A 25,025-nucleotide genomic window follows, 5' to 3' on the forward strand; every position below is an offset into this window, starting at 1 on the left:
CAGTAATAGTTAACACACTTAACTATACCTTATCCCATATATCGGCAGCAGACATATAAATAACCTCTTTCATGCTAGCTGATTTCAACGAATCTATATGATCTTCGTGACGTAGAATGTGCAACTTTAATAATTGTTTAAGCGGATTGATATTTCGAGGTAAAAATATGACTTTAATTTCGCTATGACTAAATCACGAAATAAAGAAAATAAGACGATCTTGAAATAACCTTGAAAACGCCTATGCGTTAAAAAACTAGTAATGTTATATGCTTCCGCATTCTAAATACTAATGGATATGTGCCAGTTCGTTTTTTTTTTTTTAAATCGCGTGTGTGCGAGATTTTTTACAATTGTAATATAAATGGTATACCCTGTATATTCCGTTATGTCTTACATAGTTATCTTTAGTATATCCTGACACTTGTTACGGTGTTTGAGATTAATCTGTACAATTCGAGGTATTACCATATGGTCACATTAGGTTCAACGCTGGGTTTACGGAACCTGTCAAAACAACGGTTAGCTAATTTTTTTATTTACAATTATTTGTGAAAACTCATTTGTGAGTTATTTATTCAACACGTGTGTTATTTATGACAAATATTTCAATAATACTCGTTAAGAATCAGAATGAATGTCTTATTGTTACTTTTATAAACAGATATAAAACGTCTGCTTTTAATGCTCCGTAAATATATTAATAACTTTTATCGACTGTATTATTTTAAAAACTTTTCGTAACGAAAAAGGCGTTCATGGCTATTTGTGCTAACTTCCTGGAATGAGGAAATGTTTCGCTATATCGATTAACACTTTGAAGCACAGGATTTCAAAGAATAAATAGACCAAAGTCGCACAGAAATTCTGTTGCGTTTTAAATTAAACGAAATTGGTGTATTTTTATTAACGAAGGAATCGCATAATATAAAAGTATAAAAAAATAATAATTCAATCGAATTTGTTGAATATTAAATATAATCAATAAATAAAAATAGTTTGGTGTATTATTCCACAAGCTGTATGGTGGGACAAATAAGATCCCACCATACTTTCATCATTTGTAAATAAACTTAAGCTTTAATTTTTATTATAAAGCTCTTCACTCACTTATATAAAAATGATTTTTATAAAAATCAACTTACTTTTACGATTTTTTATACAAAACCGGGAAAGAAAAGATCGTCGCAACAAAAATTCCGCTTAAATATTTTTAATCTTTATAAACGTGTAAAAAGACATTATTATCAATTTGAATTTCAATTTTCAAAAAGGTTGGAAAAGTATAATTTTGCATTCTAAACCTGTATTCGAAATCTTTGTTATAACTTTATTACATTGTTTAAAAAGTGTACTGCTCGAGGTGAAAAGTGGATTATGTTCATTTATAGAATGATTTGAGTTTAATTTATATATTTATTTATTGAAAAAACGAACACTTATCAAAAATCAAATGTAGTGAGGACAATAATAAAGTTTGGCGTTTTTTTTAAGACACTTGCATATGCTTTGTGCACACAAATCGATTAATTCACACATTGTATTTATATATATATTAATTATATATAATATAAATTGCAGAACCAGTGTTCTTCATTGACCGATACCAGTACAATTACTGTAACAATACAATTACCATAACAGTACGATTTAGGCAACTTGCTCGCTACTTCAAAAAACGCGATTAGCATACAAATAAATAGGACCGCGTTATTACTAACATAGATAATATTTATTTAACATTGCCAAACATTTTACACGAGTCTTACCAATTTTACAGAAATTGTCGCAGACATCGGAGAAACACGTTCTTGCGCACCATAAAATGTTAACAACTATTATGATTGAATGAGCTTTTAATAGATATCACTAATTACCGCAATTCAATCTTAAGCGGAAGAACGTAGTATAATTTAAGAAACTGATATTGGCAACAATTCTAAACTCGATAAAAATAATACGATACGTTAGGAATGGGTTCTATCGGGTATCCTAAGTTCAGTATACTTAGCAGGGAATTTATTGAGGCCGGTACGGTCCGCGTCGAGTTTATTGGGTACGAGATGTTCAGCATACCGACCGGGTTTATTGAGTTAAGGGTGGCTTACGTTAGGTTCTAGTGAGTGCAGAGTGGTCCTTACGGCGCCGGTTGAATATCAGTCGAGCTGTACCGGTTTTCTAAAGTATCAGTTCTAGTAAGTAGTTCTGGTCAGTTTAGAATCCCGGGACCTGGAATTCCCGCATGTATTTACGCCCGTTGATATTCGAAAATCTTTTTCGTATCTTCTATCCAACCACGCCACTCCCAAGCTGTACGCTTCCCTCTATCTTCTAGTACCTAAACGCGTACCTTGTTGAGCATGTCTCGTAACGTATTCGGCTTGTCTCTACGCAGCGTTCGAGTAACTGATGGCCAACCTACAAACGCATGCGTATCTGATTACAATATGCTCGGTGTCGTCATTACATAATGTCATCTTTTCAATAATGTCCGCGGCAATCTCGTGGATCTGATCTTATCGGCGCCACTTTGCATTTTTATTTCCCACGTGGTAGAGACTATCTTCCAATCACGATCTACGCCATCTTCCCGAGATCATTTTTAAGGAAGCAGAGGAAAACTGCCTTGACTGGGACGTTAGCATTATCTCCAAGACTGTGAATATTTCCATTATAAAATTTGCAACTTTGTAAAGCCTAAAGCCATCACGATTAATATTTTGACGCTTTTGTCGTATGGTATAAAGGAGCAATATATTAAATGTTGTTAGCAAGTGAATATGACATTCAGAATATTTATCAATGCAAAATAGGCGCCCGAAACATTTGTTGATTAATTTTTGCTTGCATTAATTTTTAATATATGGCTTTCCAACGATTTTGATTAATTTCTAAGTTTCTTTTCTCTGAAAGGATTATCTTTTTCATGAGATACTTTATTAATCAAATCATGTTACCCGGGATCATATTGGTGTACAATGTTAATGCTTTCCGGCCAGGGTTAATAAATAATATATAAAAATAAATAAATAAATAAAATATAAGTACAATCTATTTCTTGGCTAATAATATATTGTGATATTAACTGAAGCATGTAAAGAATATTTATGGAATTAAAGATTAATATATAATATTATATGTATTTATAATGAATGAAAGAACAGTATCGATAAAATTAATACTAATATTACTTTATTTTATTACGCTGTCCCATTCAATGCAATCAATCGATGAATTAGACAAAATGCACGTTCAAAAAATGGAAAAATGAAGCAAATAAACATGCAGGAAACTCATTGACAAAATGCACTTTTACAGTAAAAAAAAAAACTGTCGTTTAGTATTTCTATTATCTCATCCTAAATAAAAATGTTCCATTCATGCCACTATTCCTGTAACACCTGGAGGCTTTCACAGTTTGCTAGGAAAACAAAGATTTTGAAAATCTCGTTCGTATAAATTCATCGAAACCTTGACAGTGTACAAAGTGAAAGGAGTAACTGGATCACGGTGTCGTTCGATACCTTGTTGGCGAAGCGGCATCGTCAATTTTTCATTCGATTTTTCTCGAGCTTGTTCCGAGGCTCGGCTCGTTGACCAAAACATGGGCATGCATTTTAACCGCGCATGGCTCTACCATTTTAAAGGCTCCCGTTTCACTTGGTTCTATAAAAAAGCTGCCGTTAATGCCCGGCTTTCGTCTGTCGAATCGCATTTCACTGAATTCTTTTACGGTGAATTCCGCGGCCCATTGGGATCGACGGGACCAATCAACCTCGAAATTGAGTCATCAGCAACGCTTAATTGATCCCGCTACACCCGTTGCATCGGGGGACCCAGTTTACTTTGATCATGCGAGACTGGCTAACGTACCGTGTCTTGCGTGTTAACGGCAATGCTAATTTGAAAAGTAAAACAGCCGACCAACAGAAATTGTCAATTTTGAACAGGAAATGCAGAGAACAAGCCGCATATTCCGTAATTACATAGAAACGTTTACGTTTTTCCGTTGTAAAATGTCACGAACTTCCTATTTAGTAACATTAGGTATCTCTGGAAAATAATCCTCGAGGATATAAATACCATTTTAGATTGAAATTGCATACTGTCGATCCCTTTATTTATAATCGCAATATTCATTATTGCAGATTTCATTATATATTTTATAATAAAAATTAGTAGCACAATTATACAGCAGCATAAACAGTTGAAATATTCGAAAATAATTTTTGTATCATTGTCAACCCACTACAATGATTAAAAGAAGTAATATGTCCAATTGCCGCATATCGCAATTAAGAACAATTTTTATTTTGCATAAGAAATGTCTACATCGATTGCAAGGAACAGAAACACATTAGAAATAAACTTTTTCTTCTAAAATTCTGTCAACTTGAATATTGTATAATAATATCGTTAAACTCTTCCGATGTCTTTACAAATTTATTAAAAATGTACCAAGTCCTCAATTTACTAACTACGTACAGTAAGCCACGTTACGATTGTTACATTAATTGAATGACTCAAGTATTAATTATTAAGTAATTTATTTGTTCTTACTTTGCAGTAGCAATTATATGATGAATTACAGTTTTGCTGTGATTCGTTTATTTAACAATTATTACCTTTCCACAGTTTAATTACTTGTCAAGTATAGCTTCGCTGAGATCGAACGGGCAGCAATTATTGTTCCGCTGTAGTTTAATTATCAGACTATTAAATATTAAGACGAAACTAGTAGTTTCAGAATTATTTCAATTTAACCAATAAATTGTCGAATCTCGGAGACCCCTTTAAGCGAATCAAATAAATTACAGCTATTTGGTAACGCGGCAAACGGCGCGCAGATATGTATGGAAATACGGCGTGTTTAATATCGTTCGATAATTAAAACGGTTTTAATGAGGAAACTTGTCCGGGGCTGGTCCGTAATCGTGAAATAAAATCGATATCAGTTTGTTACGTTTGCCGACGGCATAAGGGAAATCGTACATTATCACTAACGGCAACTAATAAACGTAACAAATTCACCCAGCACGAGCCATGGCGGCTCGCAGGAAGTCGCGGGAAAAATCGAGAACTCGTTACTTCTGGATTGCTCGTTGATCTATCGCGGCGAAATTCGCGAGCCTCGCTGTGTTACATTCACCGATACAATCGCAGATAATATATCTGCGTGTTGTGAACGCGAATGTTACGCTCTGCTGCGGCTCGCGATATTCCGCACGGAATTCCCTAGAAATTTATTCGCCCTCCAAGGCCGTCCTTTTAGCACATCGGGCATAAATCCAGCCCCGATACGCTGATTTACCATACCGTTACTTTGTCGGACTCCTCCCGCGCTCGCCTCGATCCGCTAATTGCGACACGGGAAAAATCGGCCGACCGAAATTTTATACGTTCCCGCGGTGTATCGTGTTTCGCGGCCATACTTCACGTGAAAATGTGACAGCCGCTCCGCGACCGGGTCGCCCGAGCTATTTTATACAACATGATATACACATACGGCGAAATCCGTAGGAACGCGTTACCAAATCGAAGGATTTTGAGGCGAAAAATTCAAAATCCAAATATTAGGTTGGGGAAAAAGAAATCCATTATCTTTTCGGTAGACGGCTGTAGTGGCCGTATCTGTGTTACGTACGAAGATTCCTCCCGACGTTTGTTGCTCCTTCTTGAGGGTTTACGCTAGCTACCGTCGGCCGGGAGCATGGTCCCGCGATCATAATACAAAAATGTTTAACATTCGACGGACGCCAGCCTAAGGACTGGGATCACCTGTCACAGCATCATCCGCGGGATGATCTGGTCACGTAGGCCCAGTCCCCACTACCAAATTTCCAGTTCAGCCGCATATAAAAGGGCTAAGATTTTTCTTCTCATCGGGCAGTTTCAAGTCAAATCGCGACGCGAGACGTAGCAAGATCGAGCCGAGTTCTCCTTCCAGCAATAGTTAGCCCCCGCCGACTTGGTGCGAAAACCAGGGAGAGTGTCTTAGGACTGTCGCAAAATTTACACTACACTTGCACACTTGTAATAGACTGAATTTGTTACATTATATTAACTTTACTTGCAATTCAGTGTACAAATTATTTCATTCCATTTTCCAGTTCGAGTCAGTTGTTGGTAACGATCCCACAAAGCTCGAGAAATGGATCACATACGACAACATTGTGCGAAAACGTTCAAGGTCAAAGCCTGGTGAAGCAGGCCATACGGTGGCCAAACCAGGACTAACCAGCCGGGAAGGTTCTGCCGTGCATTTGATGGGACTGGAAAGGAATCATTTATTATGAGTTGTTTCTATATGGTCAAACACTAAATTCGAATCTCTACTGTCAACAACTGGACTGTTTGAAGCTACCGATTGACCAGAAATGGCCAGAGTTGGCCAAAAGGAGAGGTTTTTTGTGCCATCAAGACAACGCCAGGCCACACACGTCTATAGTTACTCGTCAGAAAATTCAGGAGTTTGGCTGGGACGTTTTGATGCATCCACCATATAGTCCAGACCTGGCACCAAGCGATTACCATGTTTATCTTGCATTTCAAAACTTCCTTAATGATAAGAAATTGGTATCGAGAGAAGATTGTGAAAGTCGATTACAAGAGTTTTTCGCTAATAGGAGCCAAGACTTCTACGAGAGAGGCATTATGAAGGTATCTTTAAAATGACAACAAATTATAGAACAAAACGGTGCATATTTGACCTAAATCGGACAAACGGAAACATGTTAAATAAAGTCTTGAAGTTCACGTAAAAGTAATGGATTTCTTTCTCCCCAACCTAATACATACATATAATCGACGTAACAACTGCGGAGCACGAATATATTTATAATCGTATACAGTGTCGAACAAATTTATTTAAATATCTTTTTAAAAACTTGAACTAAATGGTTATAGTCTCTTTTTAATGATAGTGGAAGTAGTTTAACATAAATCTTACTTTATTTATAACTTAAATTTTTACTTTAATAAAGTCTACAGTCTACTAGTCTTTTGCTATTACTTGGAACGACCAACGAAGACTCCCGCTTTTAAAATCTTTTACTAAGCACTGCGAAATGCTTCATTTATTTATTTCTGTAGTAAAATCGATTTCTTTAAACGTTGAAATTAGATAACCACAATTTAGCATCATTAATTGGCAATTATTTCTAAAGAACCTATAATAAATAATATAACTTTCTGTAACACTGTTTAACAATTTTCCTGCATATCGTTATTTCAGCGAAACGGTGAAGCATGGACCGGTAAAAAACTAGAACGTTTCAGAAAGAATTTCGAAGTTTCTTCAAAGAAGGCGTTTAGAAGTTACTATGAAATTCGTGCTGTATGGTCACGCACACGCCACGTGTAACTCGAACAAAGACATCGGGCCTTCTTGGTCACCACCGGAAAAGTTAAACAGGCCGCCATTGTTGCGTGACCAATGGCAGACGCGCGTTATAACGCGCCTCGGCTGCAAGCCGGACGCACTTTGAATAAAGAACACGAAAAATATAAACACGCGCCGGTTTTACACGTGTGTGCACGCCCGCCAGGGAATTCAGTATAGGTTCGTTGAGCGGTGCATGCACGTTTCGCGGGTCGTCAATCCCTTTCAACGTGAACTGAAACGTTAAGCTACGTCCTCACTGAATCGCTCCGGTCACGCTGTTTCACCGGACATATGCCAAAACTTTTTTCGGCATATGCCAGATAAACGCGTGTCGAACCTTTTTCTGCCACATATCGAGTTAACATATGCCAAACCGTTCGATTCAGCATGTGTGCCAAATAAACGTGTACCGAACGACATTATTCGGCATATGCTGGACAAACATACGCCAATACTTTTTTTAGTGTACAACAAATAAACTCAGGCCAAAACTTTTTTTAGAGTATATAATATAAACGTATGCGAAATCGTTTAATTTAGCATATATTCTAAATAAACGCTTGTCAAATTATTTGATTTAACGTATATTCCACATGAACGTGTACCAAATCATATACTTTTACATATGCCAGAAAAATATATGTTATATTATTTGTAATTATAATTTATAATATAATATGTATTTAATAAATATAATAATAATATATAATAATTTAATACATGCCAGATAAACGTATGTCAAATTATTCGATTTAACATATGCCGAACCAGTTGGTTCTGCAAACAGTTTCATTATTCGTAACTTTGACTGTTCGTATGCATTGTGTCACACTTCTATTTTATTACATTCTATTTTGTTGCATTCGCAACACTCTTCCTAGTTCTTCGGATTCGTCGAACGACGCTTGACTTGCAATATTCCAGTTTTAAAATATTTACTTTTACAATAAACTCCTTTATCCTAATATCTACGAAATTAGTACGATTCTTTTCTGTCAAATACGAAAATCGTTTATTGTAATATCTGCAGAATCAATGTCGCAAATTATACACTGGACCGTTCCTAATTTCTTAGTTCCGCACGAAGGAATACTAACGAGCCATAGTATAGTAAACGACGCAAAGCGAAGCTAGAGCTTGTTTCTTGAAGAAAAATGATTTCAAGTTGTTCGACGGACCAATTAAAATATCTGACCGATGAGCATTGACTTGAAATATAGACAAAGTATTTACGGTATAGTGTACGTTTGTTTGGAGTTCGCTTATCTGAACGATATCATGCTCGGTTCGAAATATATGAACTCATTGAAACTGACAAGCATGGATAGAGAGTGAGAGAGAAATTTGCGAGCTTCTAGAATATGCACTACGCTTCCTACTGTACACTACGTATACAATAAGCGAACCAGTAAACAATGAATAATGATACTGTCCATGCAGTGTGTCGCACGCTCGTCTAATAATTTTCGGTACCCTGCATTTAACCGGAAGTATTTCTTCGTTGTACCTAAATAAACAATGATTCTATTAATCTCTGAGTTGGCATGTAATTAATTCGTCTGTACTTGCAAATTTCACACAATTGAGAAAAAATATTAATTATAATTTCTCTTATTTATTTGATAAATTGATAAATTGACAAATCGACAAATTGATAAATTGACAAATCGACAAATTGACAAATTGATAAATTGATTCACATTTTGATGGGAAAAACCGCAAGATAAAAGTTAAAACACTATGAATGCGGCTTTAACGCGAAGACTTCTAAGAAAAGTCGGTGCTTTTTGAACACACCTGCTCGTTATGTTTCATTTCTTCGACGAAAGAAACGAACTTGCAGCCATTAGCTATGCCATTGTCGATGTTAGAGAAGCAGAAGCAATTCTAGCTTGTTTTTTTTTTAAATATAAACTAACCTCTTGGTATGATCCTCTTTAGACTGTAAGTAAAAGTAGCCGCGGTATTACAATATAAACTCTCTTGTACAAAGATTTATTTTTGTATTAATAAATTTAATATATTTTGTATTAATTAATATCCTGATACCAAAATATTTTATCATCTACAGATTTAATTAAAGTTCTCTACCAGGCGATGATGTATTCAAATAATAAAATGATTAGCTAATAAAACGTTTGCATATTAAAATATTGTAAAAAGAAATGTATAAGAGAGTCTATAATTTATTTATGAACACCTCAATGATGACGTTTGGATACATAAATAAAATTTCGTTTCACTTTCTTCGCTGTATCCTCTACTATATTCCGTATAGAGTACTTTTTGCTCGCACAAAATCTATTAGTATTATATTTTATTCAATTTATCATATTTTTATATAACATAATAGTTTAATAATATATTTTATTCAGACAAATGATTATGATTGTAGCAGAGTTACTCACCAGCCATACATGTCTTCCAAAAGTTAATTCCCAATGTTTATAATCCACGCGCAAGTGTAAATTACACCACTCACCGAACACACTGTGTCAATTGAATTTCCAAGCACAAGATGAAAAAAATAACACTTCGACCGCACAGAAAAAATCAATTTAACGTGACAACTATTTCTCACCAAGAATTCAACATCAATGTCAAGCTACGTGACTCACTCTCACTCTTTCTTTTCACTTGAAATCATGCTCTTCAAACATTTATTGTTTCATAAACAAATCTGTCAAAGTTCCTTTGATAATAAAATACAAAACTTGATTACCGTATTCCATAAATTCTTATAAATTATACGACCGTAATGATCGAATAAATTACAAAGATAAAAGGTGAATAATTGTATAATACGTGTATAGAATATTCACAAGAATAGTCGAACAAATAGCATCGCATAATTCATTCAATATCTAAGAAGTTCATCTACCATCTACATAGCCGTGCAATTAAATAGAAAAATGATGACGTAATACGGGTGCTTGTTTAGTCTAGTGCAAAACGATGTAACCGTGCATCGGACAAACGATCTCGAATAATAATCGTCGCAGCTTTCTTATGCTGGTATTGACATCACAGTACAACATGTTTCACGCGGCGTCCGTGTTTCTGTATTCTGTCAACGGCAAATAAAATATAGTAATTCGCTACAATCATGATAACAACGATCTACAGAAATCTATACAATTATTCAGTCACGGAAATATTAAAATCTGCAACAGTTCCAAAATACAAAGATAAAACTGCTCTCGCATGCCAACGTGTTAACATATTTCATTTGTCGTGTAATATTTCCCCACTTCACTTCGAGATCGCAAATCTATAATTTATCACTTAACAATAAACAGGTGCGATCAAGTTTGTTGTTGCAAAACGAAAGCTAACTACCACAATGAAATTAGTCAACTCGCCGAACTAGTATCAGAAAGTGTACGAGAGAAATTATACAATTATTTTATCTCTTATGAAAACCATTGTGTAAATATTCTCCGAGATGTCGTGTTCGTTAATCTCTCCAAACAATTGTTAACTTCCGTGCTGCCACCACTCGCGAAGATCGATAGAACATTCGGGTTGGTTTCTGTCAAATTCACTGATTCACTCCAGCCGGATTCTCGAACCAGAAAATACTTCTTATCTCGCGCAACGACCGCAGAAAAATATAGCGCAACACGTCGAGTGCGTTCACCACACAGAAGCACAGACGACGAGTCGAGATACCGCCTGCGCGAGCATCGAAGTCACCAAGCACCGAGCCTTATTCCGTGCACTTGGCGCGGTTCGCGAAGAATCCTTCGAACAGAGCACCAAAATCCGATCGATGCTGCTCGTCTCCTACATCATCGAACTTCCCGTCGCTGGATCGCACAGAATTCTCATGAAATTCATGGTCTACGTCGACGAACCCGCGTACCATGCTATGGATCACGTTTCGACGGCATTTTCGACAGCTCCGGGCGATCGATAACCAGCGAACTGCGCGCGAAACGAACGTCACGATTCAATCGCTGGAACGAAAACCGTGGAAACGCAATTCGGAAGCATTTAAATCGGTCGGCCGTGACACACGTTCGGAAACGGTAGCAACCGGTTCGAGGGGACGGTTGCACCAAGACTGATCCATGGATCGCGGCTCGAAGCAACGAAAGCTGCGAATCGACCAACGATCCCCACCACACCTGCTTCTCACCCCCTTCTGCCTTTCGATTCCCCGCTCATTTTCAACCGGCGGGAACGGTTTCCTTTTTCTTCTGGCCCTTAACCCTCTTTTTCTCGTCGACAAACCAACGATTTCTCTCTCGAGCGCAACTCGCGAGACGCCGCAACGCGCCGCGATAAACGCGAGTCGAGAACCGATCCTCGATCCTACGTCCATGTTCCACGGCGAACCGAAGATCTGTTTGCTGACCGGCGTTTTCGAGTTTACCGGTTCCCCACGTGAAATTTGGTTTCGCGGTTGGCACAGATAAGCGAGTTCACGCGGAACAGTGAAGAAGATAATGAATGATGACAGAAAAGTGGGGGGAGAGGGAGGAAGCGAAGAACCGGAAGATCAAAATAAAAAGGTAACGGGCGGAGAAGTTTAAGCCTACTTCTATTTTATTCTTTTCCTTTATGAGAAAAGTTAAGGAACTTTATATATGATTAATATGTGAGTAAAATTTAATACTTTGATAAATGTAAGACTCATTAAATTGAAAATGTTATTGTGAAGTATATAATTGGACTGTGTATTGGACTATGTTTCTCAACTTTTGTCGGTAACTGTATGTGAAAACAAACAAGTTATTACACTACAACGAAAATGTACTATAAAAGCATTCATCTGACGATCTTTAACGGATTATAACCACGTAAAGAATTTGTTAAATTACTCCTCCCGTTGATTTGATAGACAACAAAATATTTCATTCGTACGCATTAACGATATCATTCGTATTATAAGAGATCATTTTTGGAAAACATAATTTCAAAATGATGGATTTGAAAATAATTTTTTCAAATGACGGAATTCGTTTATTTATAAAAATTTCTATTGCCTGTTTCGTTTCTTTTGTATAACCCTTTCGATAGCTCGGTTGTCCGTTATTACGCGTGATGTTCTCCATTTTGAAATTTACATTCAAATAGTGGAATTAATGTTCCTTGCTACTCAAACTATAAATCCTGGAGTAACAGTTAGGTTGTGGATTTTACGCATTCGTTACAAAGATCAATAATCGAAATATAAAATTGCGGTGATGCAAGATTTTGATATTTTTGATACAGCATCTTCAAGTAATAAAAATAATCGTATTAGAAAATTTGTATTTTGTCTAAGAATCAGCGATCTAGTAGCAACATGTAACATAATACTGAAAGAATCTATAATTAATAATAGATTTCTTTTTATTAATTTTTAATTAATAAAATCAATAATTTTGCTGAATTACTTCGATAATTCATAAGGAAAATACATTCCGTTAGAATTAAATAGTTTAACAATAAACATGAGCAAGTTAAGATATTTTTGGTGTACCAACTCTACGCAGGAAAATCATAGACGGAAGAGAATTTGATCTAGAATTAATTAGAATCTACTGAAACCGATTGGTAGCCGTTACAACCGGTTGGCGACTGCTATAATCATTTAATACTTGATAAAGTAAATTAACAGCTATAAAACCGATTTGATAATTATATAGAAGCGGTCACACCTCACCGATTTTGATAAATCTGTTTTTACGCGATTACGAGAGTTTACGTGATATTTGCAAAAAACCTTTCCTACCTCTACAACTACTACTACTACTACTACTATTACTACTATGAATCACATATTGAAAAAATGTCTTTATAAGTAAAATGACAATTCTGTGCGCGAGGTAATTACTTTGCGGACAAAATTTAGAAATTCAAAACAAAAAGTTCTGAATTAATGCTTTGTATATTAATACAAATTTATATTAATGTCTTAAGCATTATTTACTTTATGCATAAAGTGCACAAGATTTATAACAATTTAAACTACTATCTGCAGTTTTTAATGTTACGTGAATTTTAAGAAACAGTTGCAGCCACTACTTTGAAGTCGCCCCGATTCAATAAATGATTTAATAATTAATTCAAATATTGTAGAAATAAATATTTTTCACTTCATAATCTCCTAATTGATGTTCCAACTTCAAATCTTGAAATGACATTAAAATAAGTTTGTTCACAAAAAATGGATTTCTAGCTCACCGTGCAACGGCCCAAAAACAATTCATATAACGGGTAATACACTTAAGAAAGTATCTTCTATATACATATATATTTGGAGGGAACAGAGAGCTTGGAGTTTCTGATATATAAATAAGTTTAGCCACATTATAAGATCAATCTTAATAAAACCTCACCTTCAAATAAAACTAAAAATAAACACGACCAAAATGACTCTCACCTGCATTTGACCCGCTGAAAGACCTAAGCTAAAATACTAATTACTGGTAGAACTGGTCGGACTAAACGTAAGAGAAAGTTATTTAAAAAGTTGGTGAAATTAAAGTCCATATTGATGATCAAATTGAATTTATGAAATTAATTTGTTTGAAGTTATTTAATATAAATTAACATTTTGAATTCGTTTGTTAAATTACTTGTTTCTTTAACTGGATGCGTATTTAATGATTCTTGCTTATAATAAATATTATACATTTAACAATATTATTACATTATATTATATATTCTATGTATATACTATAAGACAGTAATATGTAACTATTTTGAAGTAATTTAGTCACATCTTATTTATTATGAGTTATGTTCTTGTATATTCAATTATGCTACATTGTTCATAATAAAAGTTGAGATAAGTAATTAGACTCTCACACTAAAAAGTATTTCTAAAATAGAGTGAAGAAGGCCTAGCTTATATGAATTTATATAAGTTAAAAAAGATAGAGCAACCAATTTAAAAATACAATTTTCGGTAGTTTCTCTGCTAACATCTGGAGTCACGTTAATCTATAACACAATAATCGAAAAATATATAATGCTTACAGTGCATAAAAATTGCAACAATTGTTTATTTAAAGAATCGTAAAAATAGTACCTATTTGTTTAAAAAATATATCTGTTTATATAAAAAATAGTATTTGTTTATCTAGTAAACTTACTTACTTACTTAAGAAACTACTTACTTAAAGTATATGAATTGTGTATTTTTAAAAAATTACTTATCTATTTATAAAAGTGTTGCATAGTAGAAAAATATAAAATTTGTTCAGAAGAAATGTATGAACTACTCTATGTAATTATTACATTTACGAACAGGATATTTCTTAGTATTTATTTAAAAAATGCAATTATTGATAATCGTGAAATGTATTTACAAATACTTGCCTTCCTTGGCAATTGTTGCGATCGAACTTCTAAATAAATATAGAGATACGTGTTATCACTAAGTGACAAAATATAAAAGTAACAATGATTGTAAACAAATTATGAGAATATCTTGGAAAGCTAGTCTTACTTGACTACGTGCCGAAAACGTTTTCATTTCGTAAAAAGGAACAAAATAATCGAGTAAGGTTAAAAGTGGGGAAAGAACAAACTTTCAAACTCACTTGTTCCGACTTAATAGAAAATTCCTGTTAATTAATGATGCATTACGATTCCCTTATGTTTATTTCACTTGTTGGTATATTTAAAAGGAACAAGCCTATTTCATTAACTAACTGTTTGAAAATTATAAGAAACTAAAGGTTTGCGATCTTAACCAGTTAACTGTGATTGACGAGTATACTCGTCATGGAGAAGTGGCAAAATTTGGTGTATTGACGAGTATACTCGTCTTGCGTATAAATCAGTGACCATTAGCTATTTAAATGGCAATTTTTGAGAAAAAAAAAACATATTCTGAAATTTCAAGATGTTTAGAATATTTTGAGGCTATGCCGGAATAAAACAAACAAATAGAAAATATAAACAGTTTGAGATGATGTCATGCGTCTCCGTATGCACTGGTTGAAAAAGTTTACCAGTTCGCATAATGAATTTATTTATGTGCGATGATAACGTTTTTGTAGATGTTATCCTAAAAGGAGCAAAGGCAAAAGTCAAAAAATGGATTTATATACTAGAAAGCTAACTCGTGAGCAGTGCAGCAACTTTAAATTTTCGGTGATTTTGATTTTCATCTTGCTGTATCAAACCCCAAAATGTTTGTCAGTGCATATCTTACCAAGTGTCGGCGATTCTTATCAAATAAGTACAGTGCGACGTAAGAATTTCAAGTGCGTAAATATTATTTTTATAAAATAAACCCATCTTTTTCATCCAATATCTTACCAGCGCAACTTACTCTGTGATTGACGAATATACTCTTCGTGGCTCGATTCTGGCGACACAAAACTGTGCACACTTTTAAATGAGGGCGTCACAGTTAACTGGTTAATATTACGATTTGGAACGTGAATTCTGAGAAGCGTGAAAATAGTGGCCTGTGATTTGTCGAACATTTAAACGGTCACTAAATTTATTAGATTCTCATACGCCGCTAGTAGTGTTGACTACTATTGTAAGAGAAGAACATTTTCCACAGATGAATTCGATCAGGAAAAATCGAATAAAATACCCGATTCACATTACAATAATTTATTAACTTCAAAATATTAATTATACGAATCAATTTCTAAATATTTTAGCTCAAAACAATGCACTAAATGCAATTCTGTCAAGCGGAGTCTATCTTCTAGTCGCGTTATCTCTGATATTTTATTAATATCGAGTTACAACATTTAAATTCATTATTTAAGAAAATATATTACTGACCAGCTGTTGGTAACACGTCTGATCTTGACGAGTTACCAAGGAAGACTAGGATCGCTGACCGAAACCGAATGTCGGTAATGTGGCTAACAGTTTTGGCGTTCTGCCAGCGTACTAATTAGCTTTGTATCCTTCTGTAAAAGGAAGGTTAATATACATGTATGTATATTATATGTAGAGTAAACTACCGGTCTAGTCTAACGGTATTTATTATTTTATAATTATTGCTAGATTTTCTCCTCCCATTTGTGATGTCTTCTCTCCAGCACTCTATAGCACATCCCTATTTTTATTATAAATTCAAATAAATGAATTTCTCTACTGAATTTACATAGCGTCAGCAATGATTCGCGCCTATATTCGATGTTACATTATCACATTTCATGAGCGATGCGAACATAGCCACTAGTTCATATTACGACCGCGCTACTATATTATACGCTTCCAATAAATGGCGAAATGAGGGAAATTCGAATATAAATGCAAATTTAGGATATAGGAAGAATAATAGGATAGAGAGGAATAACTGAGAATATGTAAGGAGATTGTTTAAATATCGCGTCAATTTTTGAAACGGTTATTCCTCGAAAGCGAAGGAGTCACGACTCCTGGTCGAAAAACTTCGACACGGAGATCGTTGGAACCCGGTGACCTTCGGCAAAAACTATCCATAATAAAGCCGACGTCAAAATCGTGGAAATCGACAAAGGACAAGGCAAATTTAATGGTCAACGTAAATTTGTCTGGTAATAAGGTAAAGAGGGAGAGAGGGAAACTGTAAAGTTAAAACGGCAACGGTAACTTCCCAAATTGAGCCGATGCATTTCAACGGTACTCGAAGCTACTCTTCGTGCCCACCACCGCACATGGTGCAAAGAACATTAGATGTTGAAATCGAACTTATGAGTGGCGACACTCATCCTGGGGGTAATTTTAGTGTTCTTCATATTAGCAAATTCTTCCCCATGAAGCTTGATATATTTAATATGTGCGGTTGTAATGTAGATGCTTTCAGCTCTCATTTAAGCTATATTTTATTGAAAAAGATTCACGAGAACATAATTTTTGTCGAAATCTAACTTATGAGTGGCGCCACTCTTCCTGGGGGTAATGTTAGTGTTCTTCATATCGGCAAATTCTTCCCTATAAAGCTTGATCTATCCAATATGTACAGTTGTAGGGTAGATGCTTTCAGCTTTACTTTAAGCTATATTTTATTAAAAAGATTCACGGGAACATGAATCACACGAATGACATTGTCTAGAGGTGCACCTCTTCCCAACAATCGTTAATAACTTATATATTACAATTCGGAAATGCACAAATTTATTACTGGAAGGTTGTCAGAGGTCCATTCCACATTATTTTATTATAAATAATCATAAATGACTTCTACAAAACCAATTAACCAGTTGTTTTTGGAAAGTGTATTCATTTTCTCGAAATTTCTCCCGAACACTACTTCCAAAATTTATGAATAACTCACTTATCTGTAACAATTTATCAACATCTGTGATGATAGAATGTAGAGAGGATATCCAGTGATTTTCAAGATACGTTTTGGATTACAATTTGTGCTTCATTAGCTGTTTATTGAACTTTTTCTCGGATAACCGTTACGACGCAGTTTCAAATAATTTTACATTGCCGCAATGTATTTTTAATTTTGTAGTCCACAATTGAAGTTTACGAATTTTTTTGTACCTTAAATCTAGAGCAAAGCCTTAACTACGTTCTCGTTGCAATTTTCTTCAGATTGTTTGTCTAATCGAGGAGTTATTAACAATTTTTGGAATGTATGTTCGAAGGTCTAATGCCCACAATGTGTAAGACAAAGAGCGACCGACTGTGCGACAAGGATAGCTATAAAAGTTAACGGTGGCGCCATCTATGGGGGCGTGCCTGTGAACAAACTTTCCCTATCTCGCTCGCGTGTTGGACAAGGACAGATATAGTATACGATGAGAAGAAAAGATGCGACCTTTGTGCCACCAACTTTTTTGACGGACTTCTAATGATGCTTATCTTCCCTGATACTTATTAGGAACACAGGATATATGAGTAGGTATCCGACAAGGATAGATTTCTGCGTTTTACGAAGTAAGACAAGGATAGACGATGATTGTCTCTCTCGACGCAAGAAATCGCGGGAAGATTAGTTAATAAATCAATTCTCAAGAATAGTTGATTAACATTTGCAATTGGATCATCTGGAGCGGACCTCCAGCTATTTTCTGGTATAGTTTATGATAACATTTTATGCGTTATTAGAGAGTTATTAACCCTTTCGTGCCGAGCGCCGCATATATGCGGCATCCACGCGACGACCTGTAGGTACGAGCGCCGGATATATGCGGCATCCAAATTATGTGTATACAAGTGGCATCCGTAGACAAAATAGAAAAATAATTTTGTATTTTTATAATTTTGTAGGTCCTTTCATATTAGAAATGTGAACATACTTGTTACATTAAAGCAATGATTGTTTTATTCGGCACAGTTATTTAAAACTAAGAAAAACGTATATACAGAAATCACACGCAATGTGCGTATTTCTGGCGCGAGCTTTCGTTCAATGACAGTACTTCGGCGGACGACACTGCCATAGTGAAAGGGGTAATTAATTTTTGAAAACTGTACCCCGAAATAGCTTCGAGAAATTAAACTGCATTATATAAATAATTAACTTTCTGAATTTGCAGATATCATGTGTGATTATTTGTAATCAAAGAAAGTAGTATGGACCTCTGGAAACCTTCCAGTAATAAATTTATGCATATCCAAATTGTAATAAATAAATTAACGATTTTTGGGAAGAGGTGCACCTCTAGACAATGTCATTCATGTGATTCATTGTGATTTATGTTCCCGTGAATCTTTTTCAATAAAATATAACTTAAATTAAAGCTGACTGCTTCTACTTTACAAACGCACATATTAGATACATCAAGCTTCATATGGAAAAATTGAACAATATAGATAGAGATAGAAAAGAATATGAGGGAATGTATGTGGATATAAGTGAGACCCAACATGATATCCAACTATATAACATAGATACAACAGGATATGAGTCGATGTAAGAGGATATAAGTGAGATACAACATGAATTCCTAGGATATAAGATAGACAGGAGAAGATATGAGTGGATGTAAAGGATATAAGTGAGATACAACATGATATTCAAGGATATAGGGTAGATAGAAGAGGTTCTGAGGGGATGTATGAGGATATAAGTGAGGTACAAGATGATTTCCACGGATATAAGGTAGATAGCAGAGTTTATGAGGGAATGTAATCGGATATAAGTGAGATGTATCATTACATCCTAGTATATAAGGCAGATAGAAGAGGATATGAGGCGAAGAAAGAGGATATAAGTGACATACAACATGAGATCCAAGGATATCAGAAAGATAAAAGAGGACATGAGCTAATGTAAAAGGATATTTGTGAGATATCACATGATATCCAAGGATATAAGGCAGATACAAGAGAACATGAGGGATGTATGTGGATATAAGTGAGGCACAAGATGACATCCACGGATATAAGGGAGATAGAAGAGGATATGAGCGAATGTAAGTGGATATAAGTGAGACCCAACATGATATCCAATGATATAAGGTAGATAGAACAGGATATGAGGCCATGAAAGAGAATATAAGTGAGATACAACATGAGATCCAAGGATATGACAGATAGGGGTAGATAAGTGGGGATGAAAGAGCATATAAGTCAGGTACAAGGTGCTTTCCAATGATATAAGAGAGATAGAAGAAGATATGGGGGAATGTAAGTGGATATAAGTGAGATACAACATGAGATCCAACTATATAAGAAAGATAGAAGAGGACATGAGCTAATGTAAAAGGATATTTGCTAGATATAACATGATATCCAAGGATATAAGTTACATAGAAGAGGATAGGGGGGAATTTAAGGGGATATATATGAGTGGGGTACAACATGATATCCAAGGATGTCAGGTTGTGTCAGGTTAAGCTTCCCAGCCAACGGCCATTTCACGTTGAAGAACACCGATTCTCGTCAGTCGTAGACAAACTTTTGTAGGGTGTGGACGTTCCTACAGAGCTCCTACCCATCGGGAAAAACCTTGGAATAGTTAAAAGGCCATAAACACGTGGGACTTTAGTGCAACCCGAAACCCAAAGTGCCCGTGCCCTAGTCACCGCGCCGCGCCGTCCAGTGCAATCGGCATAATAGCAATCGCTGAACTCGAAAAGCAAATCGTTTGGAAGAAATAAAAGAAAAAAATAAATAAACATGTGAAAACAAATTAAAGGGAAACATAACATCCACGATGAGTAACAACGAAAAAATAACAGAGCAGTGGTGCGAAGTACATTCTACTGCACTATATGTAGGTACTCCTTGATTTTCTATACACATATTAGTGTTACCCGTTGATGTTGATGGAATGTCATCTATAAAAGATTATGTACGATAATAATTGACGTGTTACATAATAAATACAATTGAAGACTGGAGTAATTAGAAGCATGTACCATTTATATTATTGTCTCTTGTACATTCTATTCGTCCATATCGAGTACGAAGGTCTCCGCTACTCGTGCACTCAAGTAATCTATCCTATGAAAAAGATTGATAAAAGATGGCAATTTGTTCAAATTAAATGCAAATAGTTAACAGAATTCATCTCAGTTTGTGGATGAGATATTTACCTGTACTAAATCTTCCAATCGAGCGCGTTTCATTATATACATTACTTTCAGTGCAGTCTAAAAACGAATTAAAAAAATTTTACTTGAAGCATAAGTCGAACGTAGCAATGTTAAAGTATGGAAACGTACCACTTGACAATACATTATCAACATAGTGCTGTTATTCATAATCTTTATTAAATATCTTCAAAAATTGATCAATTGGCAGTATTCCGGAAACTAAATTATCTTGGAATAACTTAATTTTGGCGTTCTTTTCTCTATTGGCACGAGAACGAATCCGTGTGACATTTAAGTTTCTTAATAAACGATTGTAATCAGTCGTTTCATCTTTGATTTATTTTAACAAGTTATCTGTAAATCAATTTTTAGAAAATGATAGTACAAAAAAACAAAAAGCATTACACGTATTAAAAGCGCGTAAAAACTTACCTAAAAAAGTCCACAAATTCGGCCGCGTTGTTTGGAAACGTTGCGCAAGTGTATTATTAAACGACGAAACAATGTTGTTAGACCTCATGGCAAAACCATATACGCTGACCTTGGAAGAAATAGGAAGCCACACAATGCGCAGATATACCATAAACAGAAGTACATTTGGAAATGTGCCACATAAACGGTCAGCGACTAATTGAATTTAATGTAATGCTTCTGGAAACATATCGGATGGAGCTAAAGGCATTGTCATAGCCAGTGACAGAATCTCTCTTGGCGCTCCTTGCAACTCCAACTTCTTCCACTTCCTTAATAGAGCTTGAATAATAAAAAACGGATTATTCAATTTTCTATTCAGCACGTTCATGAGGTAAATATTGTAAAAAATACATGAATAATGCCGTTATATTCTACCTGAGTGAAATGAAACCAGCACCCAGTATGGTAACCCTGGGGAATTGTGCTTGTACACTTTCTACAGCAGGTCTTTCGTAATCACACATGACAGTTTCTAAGTTGTCTTGCAATCGTGGAACAAGAGAAACTATTTTTCTCCATATTGCATTGTACATTGTTTTAGTACGACATTCACATAAAACAAAAATGATACCGATTCCCTGTAAATTAACATCAGTTTTTAATCTGACAATGTGAGATAAGAGTAATAGAAATTATCAACAATGGTATACCGTGTCATTATAACGTATGTGCACAGTGTAGAGTTGATGAAAGAGAGGCATTCGTGGTACCACCTAATAAGAGATAGAAAGTGATCAAAATGTAGAGACTTTCTTCACTTGAAAGGTATTAATCATATAAATGGTTTATCTTAAATACTTACAGAAAAGGTACCATCCATATATATTTCCTTGGCATTTTCTAAGGCAGTTAGTAATGTAGTATTAGAGAAAATTAGTGCGTATTTGTTATCATTTGAGATTGCACATCCGTTGTAAATTTCTTTTAATACGTATTAAATACTACGTCGTAATTAAAAATTAATGTTCCTATACATTTGTTAGTTTCACGACGAGAACAACGGTAGATTTTCATTTACGTAGAAATACATGTAGTCACACTTATTTGTACAAATAGTAATAAATAATTCATACTAACCAAACCAAAGCATTTTTTAATTATCCTTCCATTCATAGTTAATAAATTTACATCAACTTTGAATTCAAACAAGATTATAATATTAAAATACTTGTATCACAAGAGATGTTGCTTTAATCTAATGTAGTTTTATAGAATATAAACAATATACAATAATTAAATTATGAATACTTCTCATCAAAAATGTATATTTGGAAAACAAAAAGAAAAAGGAATTATTTATCTATAACAAAGCAAGTACATCTGATTGGGGAAATTCAATTTCAATTGCATAAAGCACGATCATACATGTCACTTATACAATTAAATTATTAATGCTTTTTGTCTGAGAATGTAATAGTTTTTGAGATCACAAGTTACGTATTACCCACCGTTAACATATTTTCTTCCAATAATCAGGATCTGACTGCGTTCAAATTAGAATAGTCCAACTAATAGATCTGCTTCGTACAGCACATGTAAAAGATAAATTTAAAAAATCACAAAGTATCGTATTCTATCCACACAAAAATGTTTATACTTTATAGGGAAAAGATACTTATCTAAATTATCATCTTTACACAGAATTATTCAGGAGCTGTGAAAAGAATAGAATTGTTTTGAGTCGAGTTAACTATATTCCCAGTTCTTAGTGTTGTAGAAAGTCTTGTACATTCTCTCCAAATTTCTTGATTCTAGTATCGTTATATAATGCTAATTTTGGCTGCAACTTAATTATTGTCTACTAATCCTTATTAAATGCTTTTCTTGCTGCTGCAAATAGATACATATTACTTTGCAATGAGAATACAATGCACCATGTCATGCCACATCGTTAAACACATATCCACTACAAATGAAATATAACTGACTAGTAAATATGCATCACTGGGCAATATTATTGCATTTTGTATCCTATTTCATGCAATACATGGATGAATATTAATCAGGTGCCTTAATAACGACCTTGCAAATACATATTCCTCTATTCTAACCTACACCTGTCAAACAATATATATGATTTACTAACCCTTGTAATAATCAAACTTCACATATGTACATACTAAATTCACTACCAAATTAATATGTTCGACCATATATATAAACACATACTATAGGAATTCGAATCGACGAACAATATCAACATCTGCAGACTCCCAAAATCAATGACTTTAAAACATATGGCGCCAAATAACACGAATCCAAATTGGACGACTTTTAAACAAGGCGGTATTCGTCGCATGTGGCCTCCTTTGTCGAAGCGACCAGCAAAATTAGTAAAGCTGTCAATCAGCTATTTCGTTCTTCATTTCAGCTGGTCAGCAGCGATATGCTTGCTCCAGCGAGAGAAGGGGGGGGGGGCACTCAGTCGTTGAACCATACTGAGTGAGCCAGTTGTTTGGCCACACCGATGCCTCCTTAGAAAGACAAGGAGACCATTCGGCGGCGAGCGCGTGGAATCATACTTTGTTTCCGAAACCACGGTCTCTCTCTCTCTAGACAAGGACAGCCGATGTCTCGTCGTGTATACCACGACGGTCGGCAAAAACCGCGCCACGCAAATTCGGAATGTTACGTCGAATTTGCGGGCAATCCTTGCTTAAGAGATGAACTTCTGTCCGGAACTCGTCTACTAGAGGTCGCAAATCTCCAGCAGATCTGTTCCGTGAGCGACAGGACGTTTTGACTCTCTTATCGAAACTACGCACTCCTCATCCGAGGTGCACGGGCCTTGAGGAGCAACGGGGAGAGGGGTCGCACTTGGGATCTGCAGCATCCCGGCTATACCCATTACACCACGTTAAGCAGCGTCCTTAGACAACTACCGGAGCTCGATGCCTAGACAAGGGTGGGTCGTGCATCTCCCACAAGCCTGTCTTGGGTGGGCGTGGAACGATACGCTCACATTCCCAGATGGACCCCATCTATTCGTGGATCCACCCAAGAGAGCCGTTACAGCGGGACCACATCTATTCGTTGATCCGTGCCGGACGCCGTGTACTTCGAATCGAAGTGTAAGACAGTTGCCCAAATCGGAATCAACTGTCTAGCATGTCAGGGAAAGGTTGTTAAAGCGATCCAATCATTCTGCACGTGCACTGTAAAAACACAGGACGGGCAGAACTCGGACTGTTCGCTTATCACCTGACTGCTTTTAAACGGCCATACAGATTCGCAGCTCGAGCACAGCAATAGTGCAGGCCGAGCGGAAGATGTAGACTTTATTTCTCTAATTGTGCCGGAGAAACCGCAGCACAACTAGATTTGCTTTCCGGTAGAAAGAACGCGAACGGAATGCACATTCGGTTCCTTACCCTTACCGAAAGCTGGATTAGTCCAGATTTTGACGGGCCATGGGTGTTTTGGTGACTTTTTAAGGAGACTGAAAAAATGTGATAGTGACCTGTGTGTATTGTGCGAAACTGAGAGTGACTCCCCAATGCATACATTCTTTGAATGTGCTGCATTGGAGGAACCTCGTAGTGTGATGTGCCTAACGACAGGGAGATTCACGAAAGAAGAGATTCTGGATAAATTGAAGAACGACGCCACCAGGACATCGGTGAAGTTCATCACGGGGGCATTGAGGATGAAGGAAAAGAGGCTCAAGACAATAAAAAGGTCACAGAGGAAAACATAGAAAAAAATAGGCTGGTTACACT

General features: G+C 35.6%; 3 protein-coding genes across 6 annotated transcripts in view; all 3 read right to left on the reverse strand.

The window, feature by feature from the left end:
- Positions 1–11,388, reverse strand: part of Dgo (ankyrin repeat domain containing protein 6 diego) — a 321,616-nt gene extending 310,228 nt beyond the window's left edge. Inside the window, exons 1-2 of one of the 4 annotated variants that reach the window (XM_078194017.1) lie at positions 10,808–11,388; positions 9,793–10,076 (exon numbers count right to left, since the gene is read on the reverse strand). The gene's annotated coding sequence lies outside the window, so the exon portion shown is untranslated. Of the gene's footprint in view, positions 1–9,792; positions 10,077–10,635 lie in introns of all 4 variants that reach the window. The other 3 variants (XM_078194016.1, XM_078194015.1, XM_078194014.1) reach the window with 3 other exon arrangements.
- Positions 11,389–18,624: 7,236 nt separating this feature from the next.
- LOC144476899 (uncharacterized) lies at positions 18,625–21,162 on the reverse strand. Its single transcript, XM_078194217.1, has 4 exons — positions 20,962–21,162; positions 20,833–20,889; positions 20,656–20,740; positions 18,625–20,574 (listed from the first exon to the last, which is right to left on the reverse strand). The coding sequence occupies exons 1-4, from the start codon at positions 20,998–21,000 to the stop codon at positions 20,312–20,314; spliced, it is 444 nt and encodes a 147-aa protein (XP_078050343.1). The 5' UTR covers positions 21,001–21,162; the 3' UTR covers positions 18,625–20,311.
- A 183-nt stretch (positions 21,163–21,345) lies between these two features.
- On the reverse strand, positions 21,346–22,196 carry LOC144476900 (uncharacterized). The gene is made up of 4 exons (XM_078194218.1): positions 22,109–22,196; positions 21,957–22,019; positions 21,682–21,884; positions 21,346–21,585 (listed from the first exon to the last, which is right to left on the reverse strand). Exons 1-4 carry the CDS (start codon positions 22,124–22,126, stop codon positions 21,453–21,455), a joined length of 417 nt encoding a protein of 138 aa, XP_078050344.1. The 5' UTR covers positions 22,127–22,196; the 3' UTR covers positions 21,346–21,452.
- Between the last annotated feature and the right edge of the window lie 2,829 nt (positions 22,197–25,025).

This window comes from Augochlora pura, chromosome 11 (genome assembly GCF_028453695.1).
Source record: "Augochlora pura isolate Apur16 chromosome 11, APUR_v2.2.1, whole genome shotgun sequence".
Taxonomy (NCBI): domain Eukaryota; kingdom Metazoa; phylum Arthropoda; class Insecta; order Hymenoptera; family Halictidae; genus Augochlora; species Augochlora pura.